We start from the raw sequence: 22,440 nt of genomic DNA on the forward strand, positions 1-22,440 counted from the left end.
TATTTGTTTTCCTAGCATTTTAGGATTGTAAAATTAATAAGCTGGAAAACTAAGTTGCAATTGAGAATTAATATTTTGTAACAAATTGTTTTCCCCCCAGTGAAAGCAAATCAGTATTGCACAATCATATTTTTCAGAGTTCCTGTGCTGTGTGCATAATCATGCACAGAGAGATAATTTTACACTTCTAATTTAATTTACAGTCGCATTATAAAAACAGTCAGTAAAATGACTATGCACGGTCTAGTTAACATCCATTCAACCTTGCAGTCAATTTGGTACATTGCTATAAATGGTCAGTGGCAGCAGCGTCTTTCCTCAAGGGTGAGTAATTGTCATTACACCTATCACTGGTGTTCTAGCCTGTCAAATCCTCAATACTACAACTAAAACATCCAACACATGCAACACATGACTCACCAGGAAGTGCAAGGGCTGTTCAAAAACAAACAGATGAAATTTACATTTGAAATGGAAACTCAGCAAAACCTGTCCCTTTGATAATCCAGGTAGGTATTTAACTTTATAATGGTACGTCCAACATCTAGGTATTATACCTCAGTCAATACTCAGTTAACAGACCTCTGAAGGATGTAAACCAATAAGATAGCTCAGCCGGTTGAGCACTTGTTGCTGCAATATGTGCGTGATCTGTAGGTTGCAGGTTCGAGTCCCAGCAAGGCCAACTGAGCCATTCATCCTTTCAAGGTCGATGGAGTACCGACTTCGGTTTGGTGATAATTGTGATAAATATTTTCTATGTACAGCACTTTGCCAAAAGCTATATATATATATATATATATATATATATATATATATATATATATATAATCCATTTGATCATGAGATTAGATGATTAGATATAGAATTTAGCATGGAGTCCATGCCTCTCTGCACTGTTGTATCATAACATTGACATGCCATTAGGTAGTAATAGCTCCAGGAAATGAGGACTTTCATTAAACATCAAAAGACAATTCTGCTATCAAACCTCAAAACACCAAATAAAATAATTAAAGGTGTATTCTGTCACAATGCAGAACGCTGCTGCATAGTAATGATTTCCATACAGTTTTTACATGCGTCGCCTGGATGTGACATACATTTTACTCTTGTACAAAGGAGAAAAGTCCTTTTTACTCTCTTAAAATTACATTTACTCTCAAAGTTTAAAAATGGGGAGTAAAATACTCCCACCTCCAAAATCTTATCTGGAGCACTGGTAGATGTGCCTTGGGTACTTGCAAATGTGCTCTTCTCCAGCATTGGATCTTTCATGGATTCACATGCTTTGAATATTCCCCGTCGTCAGGCTGGGAATCCCCGGTACATTGTATAGACCCTTTCCCGTAGGAAAACTTTTTCGACGCTTATGCGTCCTATCCACCTCGTTTTGTATCATGCGTGCCCGTGCCGTCAGGACGTCATGATATAAATACAGGCCCCGCGCTCCCTCAGATTTCAACCGTCTTTCAAAGCAGTGGGATCCTCGTGGTTACTACTAGTGAAAACTAGGTTGTTTATTATTTTTTTGTCTGTTTCGCGTAAGCGAAGTTCAAATTCTGGAGAATTATGTCTGGAAAGGCGTTATTTCGCCCATGTGCAACCTGTGGCCTCAAAAAGGTTTATGAAGGAGACGGCCACATGGACTGTATCTACTGTCTCCACCCGCACCACACGGCGGAGACATGTGAGATATGCCAGGGTTTCTCCCAAAAAACCCTTAAGGACCGTAAAAGAAGGCTGGTCGACTGGCTTAATGACGGAGCGGGTGCCTACCCGGCTTCGGAAGTTGGCTCCACGGCCTCCAGGAGCAAGTCGGAGCCTCCATCGAAGAAGGTGCGGCCAGCAGAAATTCGCGCTGAGGACAAGCATAAGGGGAAACATGCTGGATCCTCCTCGTCACATAAAAAGCCCTCCTCCTCCTCATCATCTAAGACGGAGAGGCTAGCGCTGTCTAAATCCTCCTCAGGGGACCGTCCCAGGTCTTCCGTGAGTCGAGAAGCTTCAGCCGGGAAGTCGGCATCGAAATCGACGACGAAGTCTAAGGGCTCGACGACGACGACTGCCTCGTCGACCTCGGTGTCATTGACGATGCCTATTACCGTTCAAGCAGCAGCGGTTGGGATTCCTTCGTCGACGGAGACTCAGTCTATGGCTTGGCTGCCTGAGGTCTATGACCCGATCCCCCCTGAGGTCTTACTGCAGCCAGACACGGCCTGCTCGGCGGAAGGGGAAGGTGACATGGTTCTGCAGCCATCGGATTTAGGCTTACGGCCTTCCACGTCGACGACGACGGCGAGTGCGAGCGGGGGTATGGTACCTATATCATCCACGTTACTGAACCCCCAGACAGTTTTGTCTCTGGATGTGCTTAATACTCTTCAGAAGCTACTACAGCGGCTGGATACCCAGTTCCCTCAACCTGGGACGTCATCGTCACTTTTGTCTGTACCTTCCGTCGACGAGCAAACTTGTACGGCTCGCTCGTCGACGAATCACCCATCGGCTCCCCAGGCGGTGAAAGATCGTCCTCGAGCTCAGGAGGAGGGTGAGTTGTCGGAGTCCGACTCTATACGTGATGACTCGGGGTCAGACATCTCCCTGTCACCGTCGAGGGACCCGACATGGAATTCGGATGTAGAATTGGAGTCTACGAGGAGCCAGACACAGCCATCTCCCCCTGATGATGTGGGAGCCTTCCATGCAATGATGGGGAAAGCGTGTTCCGAATTCGGCTTGATTCCTGAGGAGCAGAGGAAAGACTGTTTCCTTTTTGACCATATGGGTCAAAGGAGAAAATCGGTATTTGCCATCCCAATCCTTGACCACGTGTGGCAAGAAGGTCTCAAGACGATGCGCCATCCGTTCTCGGAACCAGCCACAAAGGGACGGATCGAGAAAAAGTTTAAAGCTCCGGAGTCCACTCCAAAATGTCTAACATCACAGCCTCTGTCTGACTCGGTGGTGTCGGCGGCAGCGGCTAGGAAGGCCAGGGTCCAGCAAAAATGTTCAACGCCACCGGAAAGCGAGGCTAGGAGGCAGGACGCATTTGGAAAGAAGGTGCTCTCGGTCGGAGCGACGACAGTAAGAGCAGCCAATTCCTTAGCGATCGTGTCACGATATGATAGGGAAATGTGGCACAAATTAGCCCCTATCCTAGAACACCTGCCAGATGAACACCGGAAAGCAGCTATGTTACTGGTGCGGGACGGCGAAGAGGCCTCGAACCACGCTATTAATATCGCAGTTGACCTAGCAGAGTCTGGTTTCAAACAAATCAACCATGGAGTAGTGCTTCGTCGACAAGCGTGGCTCAAATGTACTACTTTCCGTCCTGAAGTACAGTACAAAGTCCTGGACATGCCATGCGAAGGGGAGCACCTGTTTGGCGAAAAAGTTGATGAAGCGCTGAAAGGGATGAAAGAAGACATGGATACTGCTAGGTCCCTCGGCGCCCTTCAAACGGGTAGAAATTTTCGCTCTTTTCGCCCCTTCAGAGGTGCTTCTGGAAACTCCCGCTTTGGAGCCTCGAGGGACCGTGGATTTAACAGGCCCTCGTACTCTTCACAAGGGTTCAGACGAGCGTCCCAGTCGGCACGTGGAAGCAGGGACTATCAAGCCTCCAGGCGTCGAGGCTCAGGTCCGTCGTCAACGAAGAACAAGCAAACCAGCAACCAATGACGGCCTTTGGAACGTCCTGGGGGGTCGAGTCTCTCATCACTTCGACCGATGGAAATGCATCACCAAAGATCGATGGGTCCTAGACACGATTCGCATGGGTCATGCGCTGCAATTCAAAGACAAGCCTCCGCGTCTTCCTCCTTTATTCTCGACACAGCCCCACCTCCAAATCCTACGACAAGAGGCGGCGCTTATGTTGCGAAAAGGGGCGGTAGAGAGAGTTCCTGTGGCACAGGAAGGCCAAGGAGTTTATTCCAGGTTCTTTGTTGTCAAAAAGCCAAACGGCAAATGGAGGCCCATTCTCGACCTGAGGGTACTCAACAAGTGGCTAAAGAGCCAAAAATTCAAAATGCTAAAACTCCAAGAGGTTATCAGATCGGTGCAACCCATGGACTATCTATCATCACTAGACCTTCAGGATGCTTATTTTCACATCCCAATACGCCCACGACACAGGAAATATTTAAGATTCGTCGTCGGGAGAAAGCATTTTCAGTTCAAGGTCCTCCCGTTCGGGCTCAAGTCCTCCCCCAGGACGTTCACCAAGTGCTTGGCCCCTATAGCGGCCCATTTAAGGAAGGATGGTCATCATGTCTATCCATATCTAGACGACTGGCTAGTCAGAGGGTCATCCAAAGAACAAACACGACAGTCTACGAGCCACAATGTCCATCTTACAGGAACTGGGCTTCGCAATAAACTTCAACAAGTCCTCAGTAGAGCCTTCGAGGACCTTGGTCTTTCTAGGAGCGGAGTTTCATACACACACAAGCCTGGTGAAACCATCCAGCGAAAGAATTCAGAAACTTCAAAACAAGGCGTCGGAATGGAGAGGCGGTACCAAAGTCTCTGTGCGCAAGTACATGTCCCTGCTAGGGACCATGTCGTCCTGCATTCCATTAATAAACAACTGCCGTCTGTTTATGAGGCCTTGCCAGGAATTTCTAGCGGACCGTTGGGCGCAGAGCAGAGGTCGCTGGTCCGACAGACTGGTCGTCGACGAACAACTAGTTCAAGCACTCGGCTGGTGGAAAGTGTCTACTCATCTAACGAAAGGGATGCCTCTACTGGAACCAGAGTTCCAAAAGACGGTGGTGACGGATGCATCGCTGAGCGGATGGGGAGCTCATCTGGATACGTTACAGGTACAAGGCCAGTGGTCTTTGCAGGAGTCCTCCCTGCATATCAACCTGCTAGAACTGAGAGCAGTGCGATGGGCTCTGAAGTCTTTTCTTCCGCAACTGAGGGACTCGGTGGTGCGTGTCATGACGGACAACACCACTACGATGTTCTACTTGAGGAAACAAGGAGGGACACGTTCCAGGTCCCTATCGACGGAGGCACAGAAAATCTGGCATTGGGCCCTGCAACACAACATGCAAATCTTAGCGTTTCACCTACCAGGAGTGAAAAACGTGGAAGCCGATGCCCTCAGCAGAGAAATGAACGAAGTTCACGAATGGGTGCTGAACGACCAACAACTTCAACAAGTATTCAAGGAATGGGGACACCCTTCCATAGACCTGTTTGCAACGAAGAACAACAAGAAATGCCATCAGTACGCAAGCAGATGGCCTCAGCAGGGCTCACTGGGGGATGCGTTCTCATTCCCATGGACGAACAAATTCCTGTACGCATTCCCTCCTTTTCCCCTTGTCCGGAGGACGTTGCAATGGATCCTCAGGTATCCATGTCGGGTAATTCTGGTGGCCCCATACTGGGCCAGACAGGTGTGGTTTTCAGACCTACTACACTTAGCGGCGGCGGAACCGATGAGATTCCAGAAGACCCCCGACCTTCTGTCTCGACAGGAGGGTGTCGTTTGGCATCACGACCCGGACAGCCTCAAGTTGACGGCCTGGCTCCTGACTTCGCCGAATTTGGTCGGCTAACGATTCCGGAGGACTGTCGACGTATCCTGCAAGCGGCAAGAGCACCTTCCACAAACGCCTCATACGCGTACAAATGGAAAAGGTTCTGTCAATGGTGTAAGGATCAACCAGGTTTGGCCCCGCAATCGATTAGGCCGGAACAGCTCCTTCTATACTTGCTGTTATTAGCTCAAAAGGGCCTGTCGGTGTCGTCAATAAAAGTACACCTAGCAGCCATTTCCAGGTTTACTCGTCGACGGCACTCGGCACCATTGTTCAGCGACCGCCTGATTAAGCACTTCCTTAAAGGCCTCTTTCGGAGTTTCCCTCCAGAGAAGAAATTTCCACCGGAGTGGAGCCTCAATCTGGTCTTAACGTCTCTTATGAAGCCTCCTTTTGAGCCAATGTCATCATCGTCTCTAAAGTTTCTGTCGTGGAAATTGGCCTTCCTGGTGGCCATCACTTCAGCCCGACGTATTTCAGAAGTTCAGGCTCTAATGGTAGACCCACCATACTTGCGATTTTTCAAGACCAAGGTAGTCCTAGCCACTAACCCACAGTTCATACCAAAAGCTCCTTCGGTGTTCCATAAACACTCCTCTATTGTGTTACCTACGTTTTTTCCGGAGCCATGCTCGGGAGCGGAGCGCAGGCTACACACATTGGATGTAAAAAGGGCTCTCAAATTTTATCTTCATCGTACGCAACCATTCAGAGAAACGAGACAGCTGTTCGTGGCATATGGTTTGGGTGCTAGAGGAAAAGCCATTTCAAAGCAAGGACTATCAAGATGGGTGTCATCTACTATTTCGTACTGCCATTCCAGGGCAGGGAAGCCTCTTCTACGACGGCCGAGAGCTCATTCAACTAGAGCAGCGGCATCGTCGACGGCACTGTGGGCCGGAGTCCCTCTAGGGGACATCTGCATGGCGGCTACCTGGGCGACTACACACACCTTTACCCGCCATTACTGCCTGTCGCAGCAACATGCCGAAGACACCCGGATGGGACAGGCGGTGCTTCGACACCTATTCCAGTAAGGTAAGCCCCGGCTGCGGGGTTGCATCCTGTGGAATTTATGACTGTATGTGGTCCGTTTTTTCCTATGTTAACTATTACTGATGTATACATGATCATAGGGAACGGCCTTTACGAAGAAAGTATATGGGTTTGCATGCACGCCTCCTCTTGGGGGTAGTACTGCTATGTAATCTATTCAAAGCATGTGAATCCATGAAAGATCCAATGCTGGAGAAGGGAATAGTTTCTTACCTGTAACTCCATTTCTCCAGCATTGGTATCTTTCATGGATTCACATGCGCCCACCTGCCTCCCCTGATCATGCAAACCGGTTCCCCCACTACTTTGGGGGCCGAAATCTGAGGGAGCGCGGGGGCGGGGCCTGTATTTATATCATGACGTCCTGACGGCACGGGCACGCATGATACAAAACGAGGTGGATAGGACGCATAAGCGTCAAAAAAGTTTTCCTACGGGAAAGGGTCTATACAATGTACCGGGGATTCCCAGCCTGACGACGGGGAATATTCAAAGCATGTGAATCCATGAAAGATACCAATGCTGGAGAAATGGAGTTACAGGTAAGAAACTATTCCCTTCACTGGTATATCCATACCTATCGGTCCATTCAAAGCTCTGATTCCCCAGTCCATGAACCTGTTATTAAGCTCGAGGCCCCTAGAGCAAATTCTCTTATCAGAGAGTTGGGGATTTGACATCCCATAAGCAAAATCTTCACCTGGATCCACCAAGTCACTTGCGGTCCCGCTAACCAATTTAGCATTAAAATCCCCTCCCAAAAGCACAATTGCGTTTTCATTCACCAAGGACAGTTCTGACTCAAAGTTCTTTCAGTGCCCCTAAGCAACCCTTGTTTGAAACGTGCAGGCTGTTATAAAAATTAACCAAAAGGAGCTCCTGACCCTACTCAGGTGATAGTCTCACATACTGTAGAGTGTGGTTTTTCAGTTCCCTCTCCGTTATGTCATAGTTTAGGGAAGACTTAAGCAAGATTGCCAGGCCCCCATGACAGCGGCCTCTTGAACCCTTCGTTGCTGGAGTACATACAGAAACATAACCATCCAAACACACAGGGTCCGTTGCCCATGTTTCCTGTAGGAAAATGTCATATGACATTAAAGATGTCACCACTTCAGTCTTCAAAAGTTTTGTTCCTGCACCAGCAATATTCCAGCACAGCAATGTCATAGCAATACCCAACCCATGGTGGCAAGGGGAACCACGTGCTCCATTATAAGGCAGGGCCTTGCCTTTGGGGGTTCTGCAAGGTCCTCAAAAAGCAACATCCCCTCCCCCGGGAGTCAGTCCTGCTCCTCAATTCCAAATAAGGCCTCAAAGCGATTTGCTGTAACAATCGCCCCACCCCCTTCCCGTTCTCCTCCCTGACCCCTACCCAACATCCCACTCACCCCCCCCCCCTTCTTGATTTGGAAACCTCCCACTCCTGTTGTTGGGGATAAAGGGTGACAAGGGGCGGATAAATGGCAGCTAAGGGGAGGAATGCACTTTTGTGGGCGCTAGCAGGATTAAGTGCAGAGACAGGGTAGTCCAGCATGGTCGGAGCGATCCGTGAGACTACCACACAATCCCCCTCATTCAGTTTAGTAGTATTTCCTACCCAGGTCACCCTTCTTGCCATCAGAATACCCCGCGGGTTGATCATCATCCCCGGTAATCTGGAGTTAATCTATTGGGAGGTTTTATTTATAAGGGAGATTGTGGTTTCTTCCACACCTTTTTCTAAACATGGCAATCGTGTTATGACTCCCCCAGAGGAGCTGCCTCTGGGGGGAGATCAATAACCACTTGTTTAATGCCTCGAATGATGTGTTTCGCTATTTGATGTAATTCAGGGACAGTAGATCAACATTGTCACGTTATTAGATGTCAACAGGGACTGCTACGCCTTCCCCATGCTGATGAATATGAGCAGGAACTACCGAGGATTCAGAGTTTTTAATTCCACACTTCTCTTTCGGGGTTTGTTTAGGGATTCCATTCCCTATAGTTGAGCCAGGGCCTGCAGGGATGGAAGTATTTTTCTGGCTCTATCAATCCCTTAAATTCCTTAAACTCCCTGATTAGGGTGTCAATAATACAGAGGGATGTGCTCAGAGCCACAGACACTAACTAGCAGTAGATACCTGAAGGTTATAAAACTTTTTCTTTTAAAGAGTTTGCCCAGTCACGGGGCAGAGGGTGCAGAAAGAAAAAGTTGAAAACCAAAGGGTCCCAGTTAACTCATTTGCTTAGGGTCCACTACATAAGAGCTGGTTTCCTGGCTGCAGACATAGTGAGGTTAATAAACTCCACTCGCTGTAGTGGCTTTTTAGCTGTACTATATTTTTAAGGGACATGGTCCTGTCGTACACATAAAATTCTGATCACATTTCCAGTTATTTAATGACCCAAACATAACAAACATAAAAACTAAAACAATCTAGAAAACATACATTGTTGTTTCAAATCCGAAATTAATGCCAACCTGTAAAAACATAACAAATAACCAAAATGCTGCAAGTGAACGTGTCTCAATCTATATAAAGCAAGATAAACGGTTCACCAGTTTATACGAATTAAGCGTCTTAAAAGAAATGTATCCAAAATGATGCTCATCGTAGGTGTGCTTATGTAAATGTCCACCTCCTTTTTGAAGTTTTACCCACCTCTACCACTGAAACTTCATCTAATTTAACCGATGACCAGCTTCATAGAGGTGTCTGGCTACGCTGGAATTCTTGTTTTTTTTTAATTTTTTTAAATATTTTTATTAGAAGTTTCACAAGTTTAAATAGACATTTTAACTGAGACCACGGACTCCATCCATAAAATGGCATAAGTTCCCTGGGTCAATCTGTCCATTGAATAGATATGAGATGCAAAGTGCTATTCATATTGACTTTCCTTTGATCTTTACTGATGTCCTTTCGCAGAGTGCAATGTTCAGGGGGTTTATCGTCTGGCGAGGCGAACAGTTTGTGTAGAACAGTGTTCCATGACGTTATATCTACTAAGCTTTCTCTTCTTCCCATTCCTAGTGCTTCGTACCACACTGCTGTCTCGGTCATGGGCCACCTTTTCAAATCTTTTCACCATACCTCTACTCTCATTCCCTCTTTGGTCTTCCATGACATTGCTATTCGCCGTTTGGCCAGTACCCAAGCTAGGTCTTTCATTCTTCTCATTGCTCTGTCTTTCCCTGGGTATTTAGCCCCAAGAAGCAGGCCTCAGCTGTCCATTCTTGGCCCTTTATCCCTTTCCTTCGCAGGCGCTGTTCAATATATTGCCAGTATGACTGGATTGTGGGGCAAGACCAGCACATATCTCGCATACCTGCATTGACTTCTCCGCATCTTCGACAACTCTGTGTACCTGCACCCGGGAATTGCGATCTTCCGGGGAGTCATGTATGCCCTATGGACTATGTAGAATTGGCTCTTGTGTCAGTCTAGCGTTTCTGGAAACTCTCTTTGGGTAGAGCAGTGCTTTAGACCACTCTTCTTCCATATTTTCTTTTCTTATCTCTGCTTCCAATGGGGGCTTCCCTTTGTGTATGTCTTTAGCTATCTCCTCCATGAGTACCTGATATATTCTGGAGACCATATGACCTCCCTCGGATACGTCATATAGCAGTCCCAGTACTGAATTTTCTGTTTCCCGGTCTGCGGGGGGCGGGGGGTGCTGGCCACTTGGTCCCCAGGTTTCTTATTAATCGAGCATGTCTTTATATATTGCCCTTTGTGTATCTCGTGTGTTTTTACTAGGTCCTGGAACTCTAGTGGTTTTCCCCTGGGGCAGGGATCACCCACTGTGATTAGCCCTTTGTCTTCCCAGTGTATCCTACCCTGTTTGAGGTGTTCTCTGCTAGTTCCGTGCAGGGCCGCTAGTGGGATATGAGGGGGAATATGGCTCTCCTGCTTTCAGTATCTTTTTTTGTTCTTGCCCATACCTGTCTGCCTAGTAGTAATAGCGATGGAGGGTCTTCAATTCTGATTTTTAACGAGCCATAGAGCTTCCTTAAGGAGGTAGGGGGCTATAGTAGAGCTCATCAGGGTATGTTCTATCGTTTCTGTATCCGCTAGCCAGCCAGCTTGCTACATGTTGCTGTCCGGCCAAATGGTAAAGTTCGGTAGGCGCACACCACAGTCTACATAATATCTACTTAATATCTCCAGGGCAACTCTGCTTCGGCCTTTCTCCCATATAAAGCTGCTGAGCACTGAGGTTAATACCCTAAAGAAAGTTCTTGGAATGGGGTATGGTACATTGATGAAATGATACAGTAACCATGGAAGAGCTATCATTTTCACCAGTGAAATTCTCCCCATCACTGAGGGGCAGTTTCCCCCAGAATTTTATGGAGGCTTGTAGGCTCCTTTTTGCCTTTAATGTATTTGTGATGTGGGTATGTTTGATGTCATGACATTGGTTTATGCCCAAGTAGCGAAACAAGTGTGGATTCCATTGAAGGCCCAGGCAGGGGAGTCAGTCTTCTTCTACACCCATCCATCCTGCTAGGGGGAACAGGCAAGATTTGTTTTTACTAATTGATATTCCTGATGACAATGCAAAGTTTTCTAAAACTTCCAAGTATATTTCCAAATTGTCCTCTGGGTGTTTTTATATATAGCAGCATGTCGTCTGCGTAAAGGGATATTACATGCATAGTTGCATCTACTTGTAGCCCTGTGTCTATGAATGTTTCCCTCATGTATATTGCTAGGGGTTTGAATGCTAAAATATATAGTAAGGGCGACAGGGGGCATAATAAACACCTATGTGCCCAACCACAACACAGCAACATTCTACTGCTCATTGTATGCCACATTGGCCCCCTACAAAGGCATGCTGTGGATCTGGGGAGGGGACTTCAAGTGTATACTAGACTCACCCTTAGACCGATCAGATGGCACACCTCGACCACTACCCTCCCCAACACCCCTGTCCAAGGCACTGAATACATTGGTGCGAGACCTAGAACTCCAGGAAACATGGACAAACGGGAATACTCATTTTGAGGGCGTACACAAGATATGTACGAGAATAGACTACATATTTACAGTATAGGAACACCTGGGGAACATAGTGGTGGCCTCATATGAAGGGAGAACGTTATCTGACCATTCACCCATGATAGTAGAATGGACACTCACCCAGCTCCTATCCCCACATGGAAGCAAAGAGCAGAATCACTTCGAGACAACAGTTTCAGGGAAGAGCTAAGACTCCAAATAGAACAGTATTTTGACCATGATCTAGGGAGCGTCAAAGACACACAAACAGTAGGGGAGGCCTTTAAGGTGGTGGTAAGAGGGGCTTCCATAGCTAAAGCGGGTGGAGTTCAAAAGGACCTGACAGACACGCCAGATAGCAGCGGTAGAGGCCCAGATAAAAAAAACTGGAAGGGACAGACCCAATAGAACAGGAAAAAGAGGGCACTCTCATAGCACGGAGACAAAAGTGCACGGAGAAGTGGGAAAGGCTGGCCGACTTTAACTTTGCAAAATAAACCGAAAAGATACATGGACAGGGAGATGAGCCAGGCGGACTCCTGGCCTGGCTGGTCTGGGATAAAAACACCAGGGAGGAGGTGGTAGAGATAGCATACGACTGTGGCAACAGTTGGAGATCACAGAAAGATAACACCTTCACGGACTTCTATAGTAGACTATACAGAGACAATACACACTCCAGGGAAGGAGAAATAGTGGAAACCCTGGAAGACATTGGTTTACCTGCATTGACAGCAGAGCAGAAAGATTCTAGCGCCCCTCTCACGGTAGAAGAGATACAAGAGATTATTGCTGCACTGCTCACTGGAAAAACTCCAGAAAGCGACTGACTACTGGCTGAGTTTTACAGAGAATATGTCGACCCAATAGCCCCGCAACTACTCTGAGTCCTCGAAGAGGCATATGAGAGTGGAACACTACCCGAAACAATGGAACAAGCGGCGATGCTCCCTATTCTAAAACCCGGAAAAGATAACAGTATGCAAATCCTACAGGCCGATGGCACTTATAAATGAAGACACCAAAATCCTCACGGCAGTACTTGCGGAGAGGCTTAAGAAAGTAATGAATACACTAGCACACCCCAACCAGACTGGCTACGTCCCGGGCAGGGCCACAACAGAGAACCTGAGGTGACTTCAGGCGGTAATAGATCGAACACAACCGACCAGAGGGCTGTGCGGTGGTAGCATTAGATGCTATCAAGGCATTTGATTCTGTAAAATGGGACTGGTTGTTTGCCTCCCTAGAACAATATGACTAGGACACAGATTCATGAGATGGATATGCATGCTCTACTTGACGCAATTGGCAAGAGAATGCACAGGGAAGCACATCTCCGACTCATTCCCGATCCGGAGAGGCACCAATCAAGCGGGACTCCCGGGGCTATCCATATAAGTGCATCTGGCGTAGTTGGAGTATGCTGACCCAACCACTCTGCCTCTCCATTTGCTAAGTATATGCGATTTTTTGGCTGGTGTTAAATGCGTTTCTTGGAGCAGGACAATGTGGACTGCTTTTCGGCATAAGTATGCCATCACTCTCGTTCTTTTGACATAGTTATTCCACGTGGCTATTTTTAGGTTTTCCGGCATTTAGGGCTCCTTTCTGATTCTGTGTCCCTGTCCCTAACTAGTGTGTTTTTCCAAATGTCTCTCTGCGTTGATTTGGGATATATTTGTTCTCTTGTGTACATGGTCCTAGGCTCTTGCCTATTTCTGATTTTTCCACATCACCTCATTGTGTGTTCTCTCTAATTTCTCAGAGATCTTCTTGATTGCATCCAATCTCATTATTGACCCATGGATTATTTCCGAGTTGTCTCTTCCATTGATGTGTCATCTGCGGTGTGTCCTTAACTGTGTTACTAACAACTGAACTCGAACATAACAGTCAACTTGGTGCCCATCAGTGTTTTCCCATAGAGGCGACGCCACCTGTAACTCTTGATACATCTCAGGAGATCGCTGGACGAGTACTGGGTAGTACTCTGTCCATCTGAATATGTATATAGGGCTGAGTGCCCAGGCCAATCGGGCTGGGGGGGGGACGGTAATATGGGGGTAAGTTCCCGGTTGTTGTGATCTTCGTGATTGTCCTGGCCTGGGATTCTTCTCTTGGTGTGGGTATTAGAGACCAAAGGTGCAGAGTTCCTGCCGATGTTGTCTCCATTCTGTTGTCGACAGTTGTATACTTATGATCTTGCTATTTGTTTGAGTCACTTTTTGTGACAATGTGAGTTCTCTTGCGTTTCTGAAATTTGTCCCATGTTATATTCGTCCATCCATTCATTTACTGCTTCCGGCATCTCAGTGAAGAGTGATTTTGCTTTATACAGTATTTTTAGCCCGGCGGGATAGAGGAGCATGTATTTGATGCCATGTCGACTGAGCCTTTCTTTGGTTGGCATGTATTGAGCCCTTCTCCTCTGAAACCTGGATTGTGCAGTCTGGATATATTGCCAGGGTTGCCGAGTCTCTTCAGATCTCTCTGCCTGATCTGGAAGGGGCTAAGATGTTCTTGTCCCGATAATTGAGGATTTTTGCTATAATTGGTCTCTGGGGAGCTCCGGGAGGGGCTAAGGGGTCCTCGTGAGCGCCCGGTGGGCTCTTTCCACTGTGAACCCTTGTGACAGGGCTCCGGGTCCTATCTCCTGGAGGAGCAGATTTTTTATTAAATTGGTAGGATCTCTGCCTTCTGCTCCCTCTGGTAGTCCCAGGATCTTAATGTTACTCCTTTGCGCTCGTCCCTCCGCGTCTTCAACTCTCTCCTGCAGCATTATGACTTTGGCTTTTAGGTCCTGGACAGTCGCCTGTAGTCCTTTGGTGGTGGATGCTGTTTTATCCAGTTCTTGTTCCGTTTCCCCTACTCTGCTGGCAAGATTGCGTACATCCTGGCGTAGGATACTTGAATCGCATTTTATTATCCCTTGTGTGTCTCCATGGACATGCGCACGATATGATAGTTTATTTATATAGCGCCTATACACAATGTGTTTCAAAGCGCTTCAAGGCAAGGGCGGGAACAAGGGAAAAAACAATGACATTCTTACAAGCCATGAACAGTAAGGATGTGAAATTAACTATCGAACTCAGCCTGACAACATTTAGGTAGTGCAAGAGCTAAGACATAGATAAGGAAGGGAGGGGGAGAGTGGGAAGGAAATGGAAACCGACAGGCGACTACCGTACTAAGCCTGACGACATTACTGGTGGAGCCGGAGAAAAACAAGAGGTGAGGGAGAGGGGTGCAGAAAGGTAGGGGAGGAACAAAACAAGCGACTATCATACTAGGCCTGATGACATTTCAGATAGTGCTGGAGGGAGGGGGGGGCTGTAAGGGAGGGGGAGGAGACAGACGAGGTTGCTATCGTACTAGATCCAGGGACAATTCTGATAGAGTAAGTGCATAGAAGAAAGTAAGGGGAGGAGATAGGAAAAGGGAGAAGGGAAAGGAGGAGAGAACAGAGTTAGCAGTCAAGAGTGGAGAAGCAAGAGGGGAGAGTGAATACAATTGCAGAAGTCAGTAGTAACACATAATGTTGCAAGCCAGGATACAAGATGAAGATGGGAACAGCATGATTCGGGCCACCAGGAGTACAAGATGCAAAGGAAGTCCAGCATGAGAGTTGAGAAAGGGTGATGCACCATGAATGAATGAAGTCCATAAAAGTCAAATCCTGCCTTGGCCACAAGACGGTGATGGTGAAACCAGAATTTATCAGGACAAACATGGCTGCGATTGCCACCAGGATCTTGCTCTCATTGGCTGTTCTTTGATGGTCAGGTTCGCTGCTCTCCAGGTGATCTCCCGGGGTTGCACAGTCTGTTTTTGGATCATTTTTCCTCGTATAGGTGTCGATCGTTGCCTGTTTGGGTTGTGCAGCCATCTTCCTCCTCCCCTCCAGCATCCAGGATGACAATATGTGCCTTCTGTTCTACAAGCAACTTGGGTTATCTTGTTCTGTTCATTATGCCCTTGGTGGAGGGGGGGCGGGGCAGGGGTCTGAGCTCTAGATATCAGCCTCCTGATAGCAATCTAACTGTCTGGGTGTTTCCAGTATGCCTGGCAGCTGTGAGGGCTCCAGGGCTATCTGTCCTGCTTGCACCCTCTAAAGGCTCAGGCGTGGGCTCATTCGTCACTACTGCTGTCTATCCATCCGGGTTCTTGTGGCAATGTGAGATGTCTATTGCCCTTGCGTGACAGCTAGCATTAATTGTCTTCCGTTTTTTTATCTTGTGCCCCTTTGAAGCACTTGGGTGAGCGTTCCCACTCCTGTGGTTACTCTGTCATTGAATAAGTGGGCTTAGTGGCAGTGCCTGTACTATTTCTTGTCTCCCTTACTCTGGTGTTCTTTTGGCTGGTTGGGGTAGGGCCTCTCTATTTTGCTGCTGATTGTGTGTTCTTCCCTCTGTGACTCCCAGCTTTTCCCTGCCTCTCTCGCTCTCCGCTCACTTTTTCAGGGCTCTGTGGGATGGGGAGTCCCTATTTCTGCCCGTTGGCAGACTTTGTTGCTCCTCGCCCCGATGGGCTCACTTAAATATGCGCAAAGCTTTTGCTCGTTGCGTCCGTAGCTCGAGATGTTCAAGGGTGTAGGTGTTCCGATGTGCAAACGTTCTGCCAGATCGATGGCCCCTACGAGGATTGCTTGGGGCTTTTGGCCTTACTTGCTTTCCAGCGCGTTACGTTCATAGGTGGTCGGGGATAGACAGCTGCAGTGCTGGCCAAGTGTTTATATTGATAATATGCACTTTTGGATCAACAAATTAGGTCCTGCCCTGACCGAACTCAATTTAGTTCGCTAAATTGTATTTCTTAGGCACTCAGAGTTAAGCCGGGTTATTAACCAGCCTTTTTTAAAACTTGGGGACCAAACATTTGGTCACTATACCTCTCTACCTGTGCTGTACAAATGTCGAACAGTTTTTGGTATACAATGTAAATATTTTCTATTGTTTTTCCCTTTCTTTATATGTTGCACAATGATTCTTGCATCACTCAAATGATACTAACTCACTAATTATGTGATTATTGGACAACAAAAACATTTCCTGGGAAACAACTTTCTTTTCTGTTATATTGTGTTGATGTCCTTTTTGTAAAAAGTTTGTTATTGTTTATGATTTTTGGTTAAAAAAGAACAATACGAACAATCAATGAATAGAAGAAAATAATACTATTGTACGAATAAGGGATTTGTGGCTTATTTGTCACACTTGGTGACTTGATTGTGTATTCATTAAGATACTTGGCTTACTATTTGAAGCACAATTTGGAAATAATTCGAACAAATCATTCAGACACCCCGACATAAGGGCAGTGTCAATAAGTATATCTGTGGTTGGAGCCTCCCTTTTTTGTTTCCTATTGTATAAATGGCCCTTTCATCCTTCCACAGTAGGGGCCATCCCTTCCGTTACAAGTCTGCCGCTGCGGCCCGATGTTGTTTGTCTCGTAGGGGAAACAGGCTTGCAGCGTCGCTTTACTATTTCCCTCATCCCCTCAATCTCTGCGCTCTCTTGTAAATCTGCTGGCTGCTGCCCTTGCCGCTTGTCTTTAATACCGATCCGCTGCTTGCACGGGGTCCTCCTGAGTCAGCTGGCTTCTCTAGCTTCAGGCTGGGGTGCTCCTCGTCTCTGCTATTCTTTGGAGTTCTCGGGCACCATTTTGCGGTCTTCACTTTTCCAGCCAGCACGGTCGAGCAATCCCCCTGCACTACTCTGACGGCAGCGAAACCCATCAAAGTGTGTTCTGCTGGGATTCCCTCACTTAGTAAGCTGTTTTTCGTGTTGGATAATCACCCTGTCGCACACAGGATGTTTAATATAAAGGAACAGGCAAGGAGCTTGCTGTGGTCACGTCTTCCTCATATCACAGCTGGCAACACCCCACCTGCTGGAATGCTTATTGGTGATCATATTTGACTTGTGTTCATTTACTCTTTCCTTCACCTTTCGCATAGTTTGGCCTAAATATTTCCTGCAGGGGCTGTATTTTGATCTTTTTGCCCAAATGTGATTGTAAAATGGTGGGACCCTGTATTAAATTATTGCAGCTATTAAACTGTAAACATGGTGAGGCCCTGGTGTTCCGTGTTATAAGTGTCTGTTGTTCCTTTGTATGCCTGGTAGTGAACACTAGCATTGGCTGAATGTTGTGCTTTTTGTGTGCAAACATAGGTGATATGTAAATATTGCTTGTTGTTCAATGTCGAGAATTGTAAGTGATCCCATTATTAGTAATGGACAACAGGGTGAGATAATGGATGCATTTCACAAAAGAAGTTATAAGGATGAGAAGTTACAGAAGCAAGATCGTAAGGTGGATTTGTTGATGTCCAGAACAGAACATAAGTCCATTAAGAGGACAAAAGCAAATCTAGTTTTTGTGTCCAAATATCCGATAGAGCAGGAACATTAAGCTGATGATACTGCAACACAGGAAGCTTTTTTGAAACTGACATTAAACTACAGGCAATATTTAAAGATCTACCTATTTTTGCATACAAAACTCACTGGAACAATGGACGGCTCCTAGTGCCAAGCTTTCAAAATTCCATCAAAGGTTTTTGGCCTTCACATTTGTATATGGCCACAGAGCACCATTTCAAACTTGATATGATATATATATATTATATAATTCTACCACCAAGCACTGAGAGTACAATAGTATATGTAATTTGAATCTGGGTTGCCCACAAGTAAAGGAAGTGCATGGCTGTTGGAACACTTGCCTTTCAGCAGGCTGTTTGCAGGAATGCACGTGTTACTCTGTAACAGACTTGTTTACAAACTACAAGCCAGTAGCTGGGGGATATCCGTCCTAGCATAGATACATGTTTACACTATCCTCTTCAGGAAGGAGCATTTTGAAAGTGAGGTCTTGTTAGCTGATCTTACTCTCGGAGATAGAATTACTAGCCTAATTGTGTATGAAAAATGCTCAGGCATGACGCCCTTCAGGTGGCATTCTGTAACAGTACCACTCTTGGTATTGGAGAGTGTCACCTCCTCTAACAATATTCAACTCCACACTGCTTTCTACAATAGTGGCCTAGTCCTTTAATGTTCCTCTTTTAGTAGTTTTTACATCTTCTCAATGGTACCCAGCTTTTCTTCACTTATTTGTCACTGCCTCCTTCTCCTACACTTTTTCCAACAACTCGCTAATCGAACTTCTTACTAAGTGCTAAAACTTCATGGCTCCTGATTGACCTTAGGGATCCAAAAGAGACCCACATCCTGTCCTGTAATTTCTGAAGAGATTATAGCCCAGTGGATTTTAGGGAGCGAGATGGAACACTACCTTGGTGTTCTAAAAGGTGTTTGGACTTGTTTTTCCCCAGGCTGGTATAGGTGCCTGTTTTTAAGATCACAGGGCTTGGAAGGCTGAAGTGACTTCCTAAATCGAACTTCACATGCAGCTGTCACTGCCTTTTGTGGTTTTCTTTTGTGGAATGTGTGTTTCTTGAAAATAGCATAATAATTAATAACTTTTGAATTTGCAATGTTCCTTTTAAACATTATTGATCTTGGTATGGAATCTCTGTGAAGTCAATCTATTTGAAAGGTCTGATATTTCAATGTAATGTTATGTTGTAGGTAGAACTGAAGTTTCCTGCACCCAGCAAACCCGGGAATTATCAGTATACCATGTTCCTGAGATCAGATTCATACTTGGGTTTGGATCAGATTAAACCATTGAAGGTGAGATTGTTCATGAAACTGACATTTTCTTTACAGTCCCTAAGATTGGGACTTTTACATAATGCTTTATTATTAACATTGAATGTAGTATTAAATAATAACCAGATTTTGGATGCTAAATCTGCTATGATTTTCCATGCTTAGAGACTGGTCTCTGGTTTTGAGCGTGTTATAAAAGATGAATTAATTTAATTAAATAGTAAAGCAAATCATTTGTGGTAACTCATTAATTCCTGATGACTTTAAGATGTTTTGTAATTGCAAGGGGGTGGCAGCCTTTTTTAAAAAAAATGTGTTATTTTTTCAATCCATAAAGAGAATACATTGCTACAGCAAATCACAGGCCTTTAATGCTAACATGTATCTCGCTGCAAGAGACTCATGCTTCTTACCAGAGTCTGCATAGCTCTTTGAAGTAGTTACTGTGGGCCTCATTACAACTCTGGCGATAGCCGTGCCGGTAAATCCGGCACGGCTGCCGCCGGAGTTGCATTTGTTCCGGCACCCGCAAATGGGCAAGAACCAGGTCATGCCGAGTTCAGCGGACCCAGTAATTGCCCATTTGCAGGTGCCGGCAACAAGGGCTTCCCCATCCCCATTCGGCCCCATAGGGATGAATGGGGATGGGGACTTTGGATGCACCAGTGCATTCAGAGTGCTGCCGGTGCTGTGCTCTGCTCACAGGTGCATGTCTGCCCACCAGCAGACAGGCAACCGCGACCACAACATGTAGTATGGCAGTCCGGGAACTGCAGGACCGTCATGCTTACCGGTACCGTAGTTACCGGACCGCCAGGGTCGTAATGAGGCCCTCTACATGACCCAAAGAAATCTCCTTACACTCTTGGTCGGTTAGTCCTGCTAAAACAGAGACTGGCCACACTGGCTCGGTTGCTGTTTGGGTAATGACGTGAAACTCTACTTCATCCGTGTCTTCAACGGGTGGAGTGGTCACAAATGGATTCAGTGCCATTTTTGCTGTATCTTCCTCACATGGGGCCATTTGGTTATCTGGCACATAGACCACACTGCACCATTAACCCATGTGATACTTGGTGGTTCCTTCCACCGAGACTCATTCCTTTGCCTCTGCATCGCAGAACTCCAGCAAGGAAATGTTTAGCAGTTACAAGTGCTCATGCACTCCAGAGCCATGATCTCCTTGAAGAGCTGATAAAGATTTTGTCGTAAGCCATGCTGTCACGCTCGCCTGGTCTCCACGGGGGCGTAGCTCGTGGCTGAAGGCTGCTGTCTGCACTGGTGTTGCGCTGCTTCTAAGATGGTGTTTGCCTGCAACGTCGAAACAAGATATTAGCCAACTGAATGGAGCCGGATTGGCTTCACCACTGTCAGATTTCCTTCTCTTCTTCTGGCTCACCTTGGGTTTTTAAAAGGTGGGCTCTCCGTCCTGCACTCTCTGGCAGGGGCGCGGTACAGTCTTTCCCCAAGATCAAGTTACTTCACTTCTATGTACATCAGCTGATTTCTTGTACCTTTCCTTAGCTTGTTTTAGATGGTCTGTCGCTTGTTTAAAGGCTTGAGTGATGGTAGAATGCAAGCTTCTCACTGCGGGCATTTCCAGAACTTGAGGCAGGCCAAGATTGGAAGTTCGTGGGTGTAACCCATATATTGTATAGAAAGGACTCTGACCAGTGCTGGAATGTAGGGAGTTGTTATAGGCATATTCGGTGATCCATAAAACTTCTTTCCAGCTGCCTTCTGTTTGATGTAGCATACACCTGAGATATTGCTCCAAGGTCTGGTTGGTCCTCTCAGTCTGACCATCAGTTTGGGGATGGTGACTGGTGGAAAGTCTCACGTCAATTTGAGCTAATTCACATTTCTTCCAGAAATGTGAGATAAACTGGCTGCCTCGGTCTGAGATCAGGATGGAAGGGAATCCGTGTAGTCTGACTATCTGTTCCAGAAATTCTCTAGCCAGGATCGAAGCTGAAGGCAACCCTTTCAATGGGATGAAATGGGCCGTTTTAGAGAACAAATCCACCACCACTAGAATTGTGTTGAATCCGTTACAAGGAGGAAGGTCTGTCATAAAATCAAGAGATGGATTTTCCAATAGCTGTAGGTGGAATATCCAATAGCTGTAGCAGGCCAGGTGATTTCTTTTTTTGGGCCTTGTTTTGAGCACAAACTCCGCAGGATAATACAAACTGCTTGATGTCTTTACGCCATGTGGGCCACCAAAAGTGTTGTTTAATCTTGGCCTCAGTCTTAGCGATTCCAGGTTGACCTTCTACTAATGATTCGTGGTAATTGGAGATTACTTTTTCTTGAAGTTCCCTGCTGGGCAGATAGAGACGTCCTCGAAAATATGGTAACTGGTCTGAGATGGAGTGGTGCGCACTTCTGGTCGGCCACTCCTTTAGGGTGTTGGAATCAATGAGATGAGTGATTTCTTCTTGGATGTCATCTAATGTTAGACACATTGTAATGCCGAGAATCTTCTCTCCAGGAATTATGGGGACTGGGTCGGGGTTGGTGAATTCTTCGTCAATCCCTATACGGGACAATGCATCTGCCTTGCCATTTCGACAACCAGGTCGGTAAGTAATTACAAAATCAAATTCAGCAAAAAATAATGCCCATTGGAGTTGGCGAGAAGATTGAGCTTTCGCCACCTTCAGGTACTGTAGATTGCGGTGGTCAGTGATTACTGTGATCGTGTGCCTTGCTCCTAACAGATCGTGCCGCCAAGCTTTGAAGGCTGCCTTGATGGCCAACAGTTCTTTGGCAGCAATAGCATAATTCAACTCTGGAGCCGTAAATTTTCGTGACCTAAAGGCTACTGGGTGGAGTTGACCAGTTTCGGGGTCTCTTTGCGAGAGGACCGCTCCCATTGCCAGGTTGGAAGCATCAGACTCCACCACGTACTGTAGATCTGGACGAGGGTGTTTCAGAATTGGGGCTGATATGAATTTTTATTTTAACTCCAGGAAGGCTTTCTCTGCCTCTTCAGTCCATAGGAAACGTTTGTTCTTGCGCAGCAAAGAGGTGATGGGATGCACTAGTTGCGAAAAACCTGGAATGAAACGACGATCGAAGTTCGCAAATCCGAGCATGCTCTGAACTCCTTTAATTGAGGTTGGAGACGGCCAATTGAAA

General features: G+C 46.4%; 1 protein-coding gene across 1 annotated transcript in view; it reads left to right on the plus strand.

Moving 5' to 3' along the window:
* The window catches only part of SEC63 (SEC63 homolog, protein translocation regulator), a 1,285,673-nt gene that overhangs the window by 1,229,772 nt on the left and 33,461 nt on the right, over window positions 1–22,440 (plus strand). The window contains exon 20 of the mRNA XM_069606555.1: window positions 19,213–19,317. Within this exon, the coding sequence (XP_069462656.1) occupies window positions 19,213–19,317 (105 nt within the window). The remainder of the gene's footprint in view (window positions 1–19,212; window positions 19,318–22,440) is intronic.

This window comes from Ambystoma mexicanum, chromosome 4p, assembly GCF_040938575.1.
Source record: "Ambystoma mexicanum isolate Mex_15411 chromosome 4p, UKY_AmexF1_1, whole genome shotgun sequence".
Taxonomy (NCBI): domain Eukaryota; kingdom Metazoa; phylum Chordata; class Amphibia; order Caudata; family Ambystomatidae; genus Ambystoma; species Ambystoma mexicanum.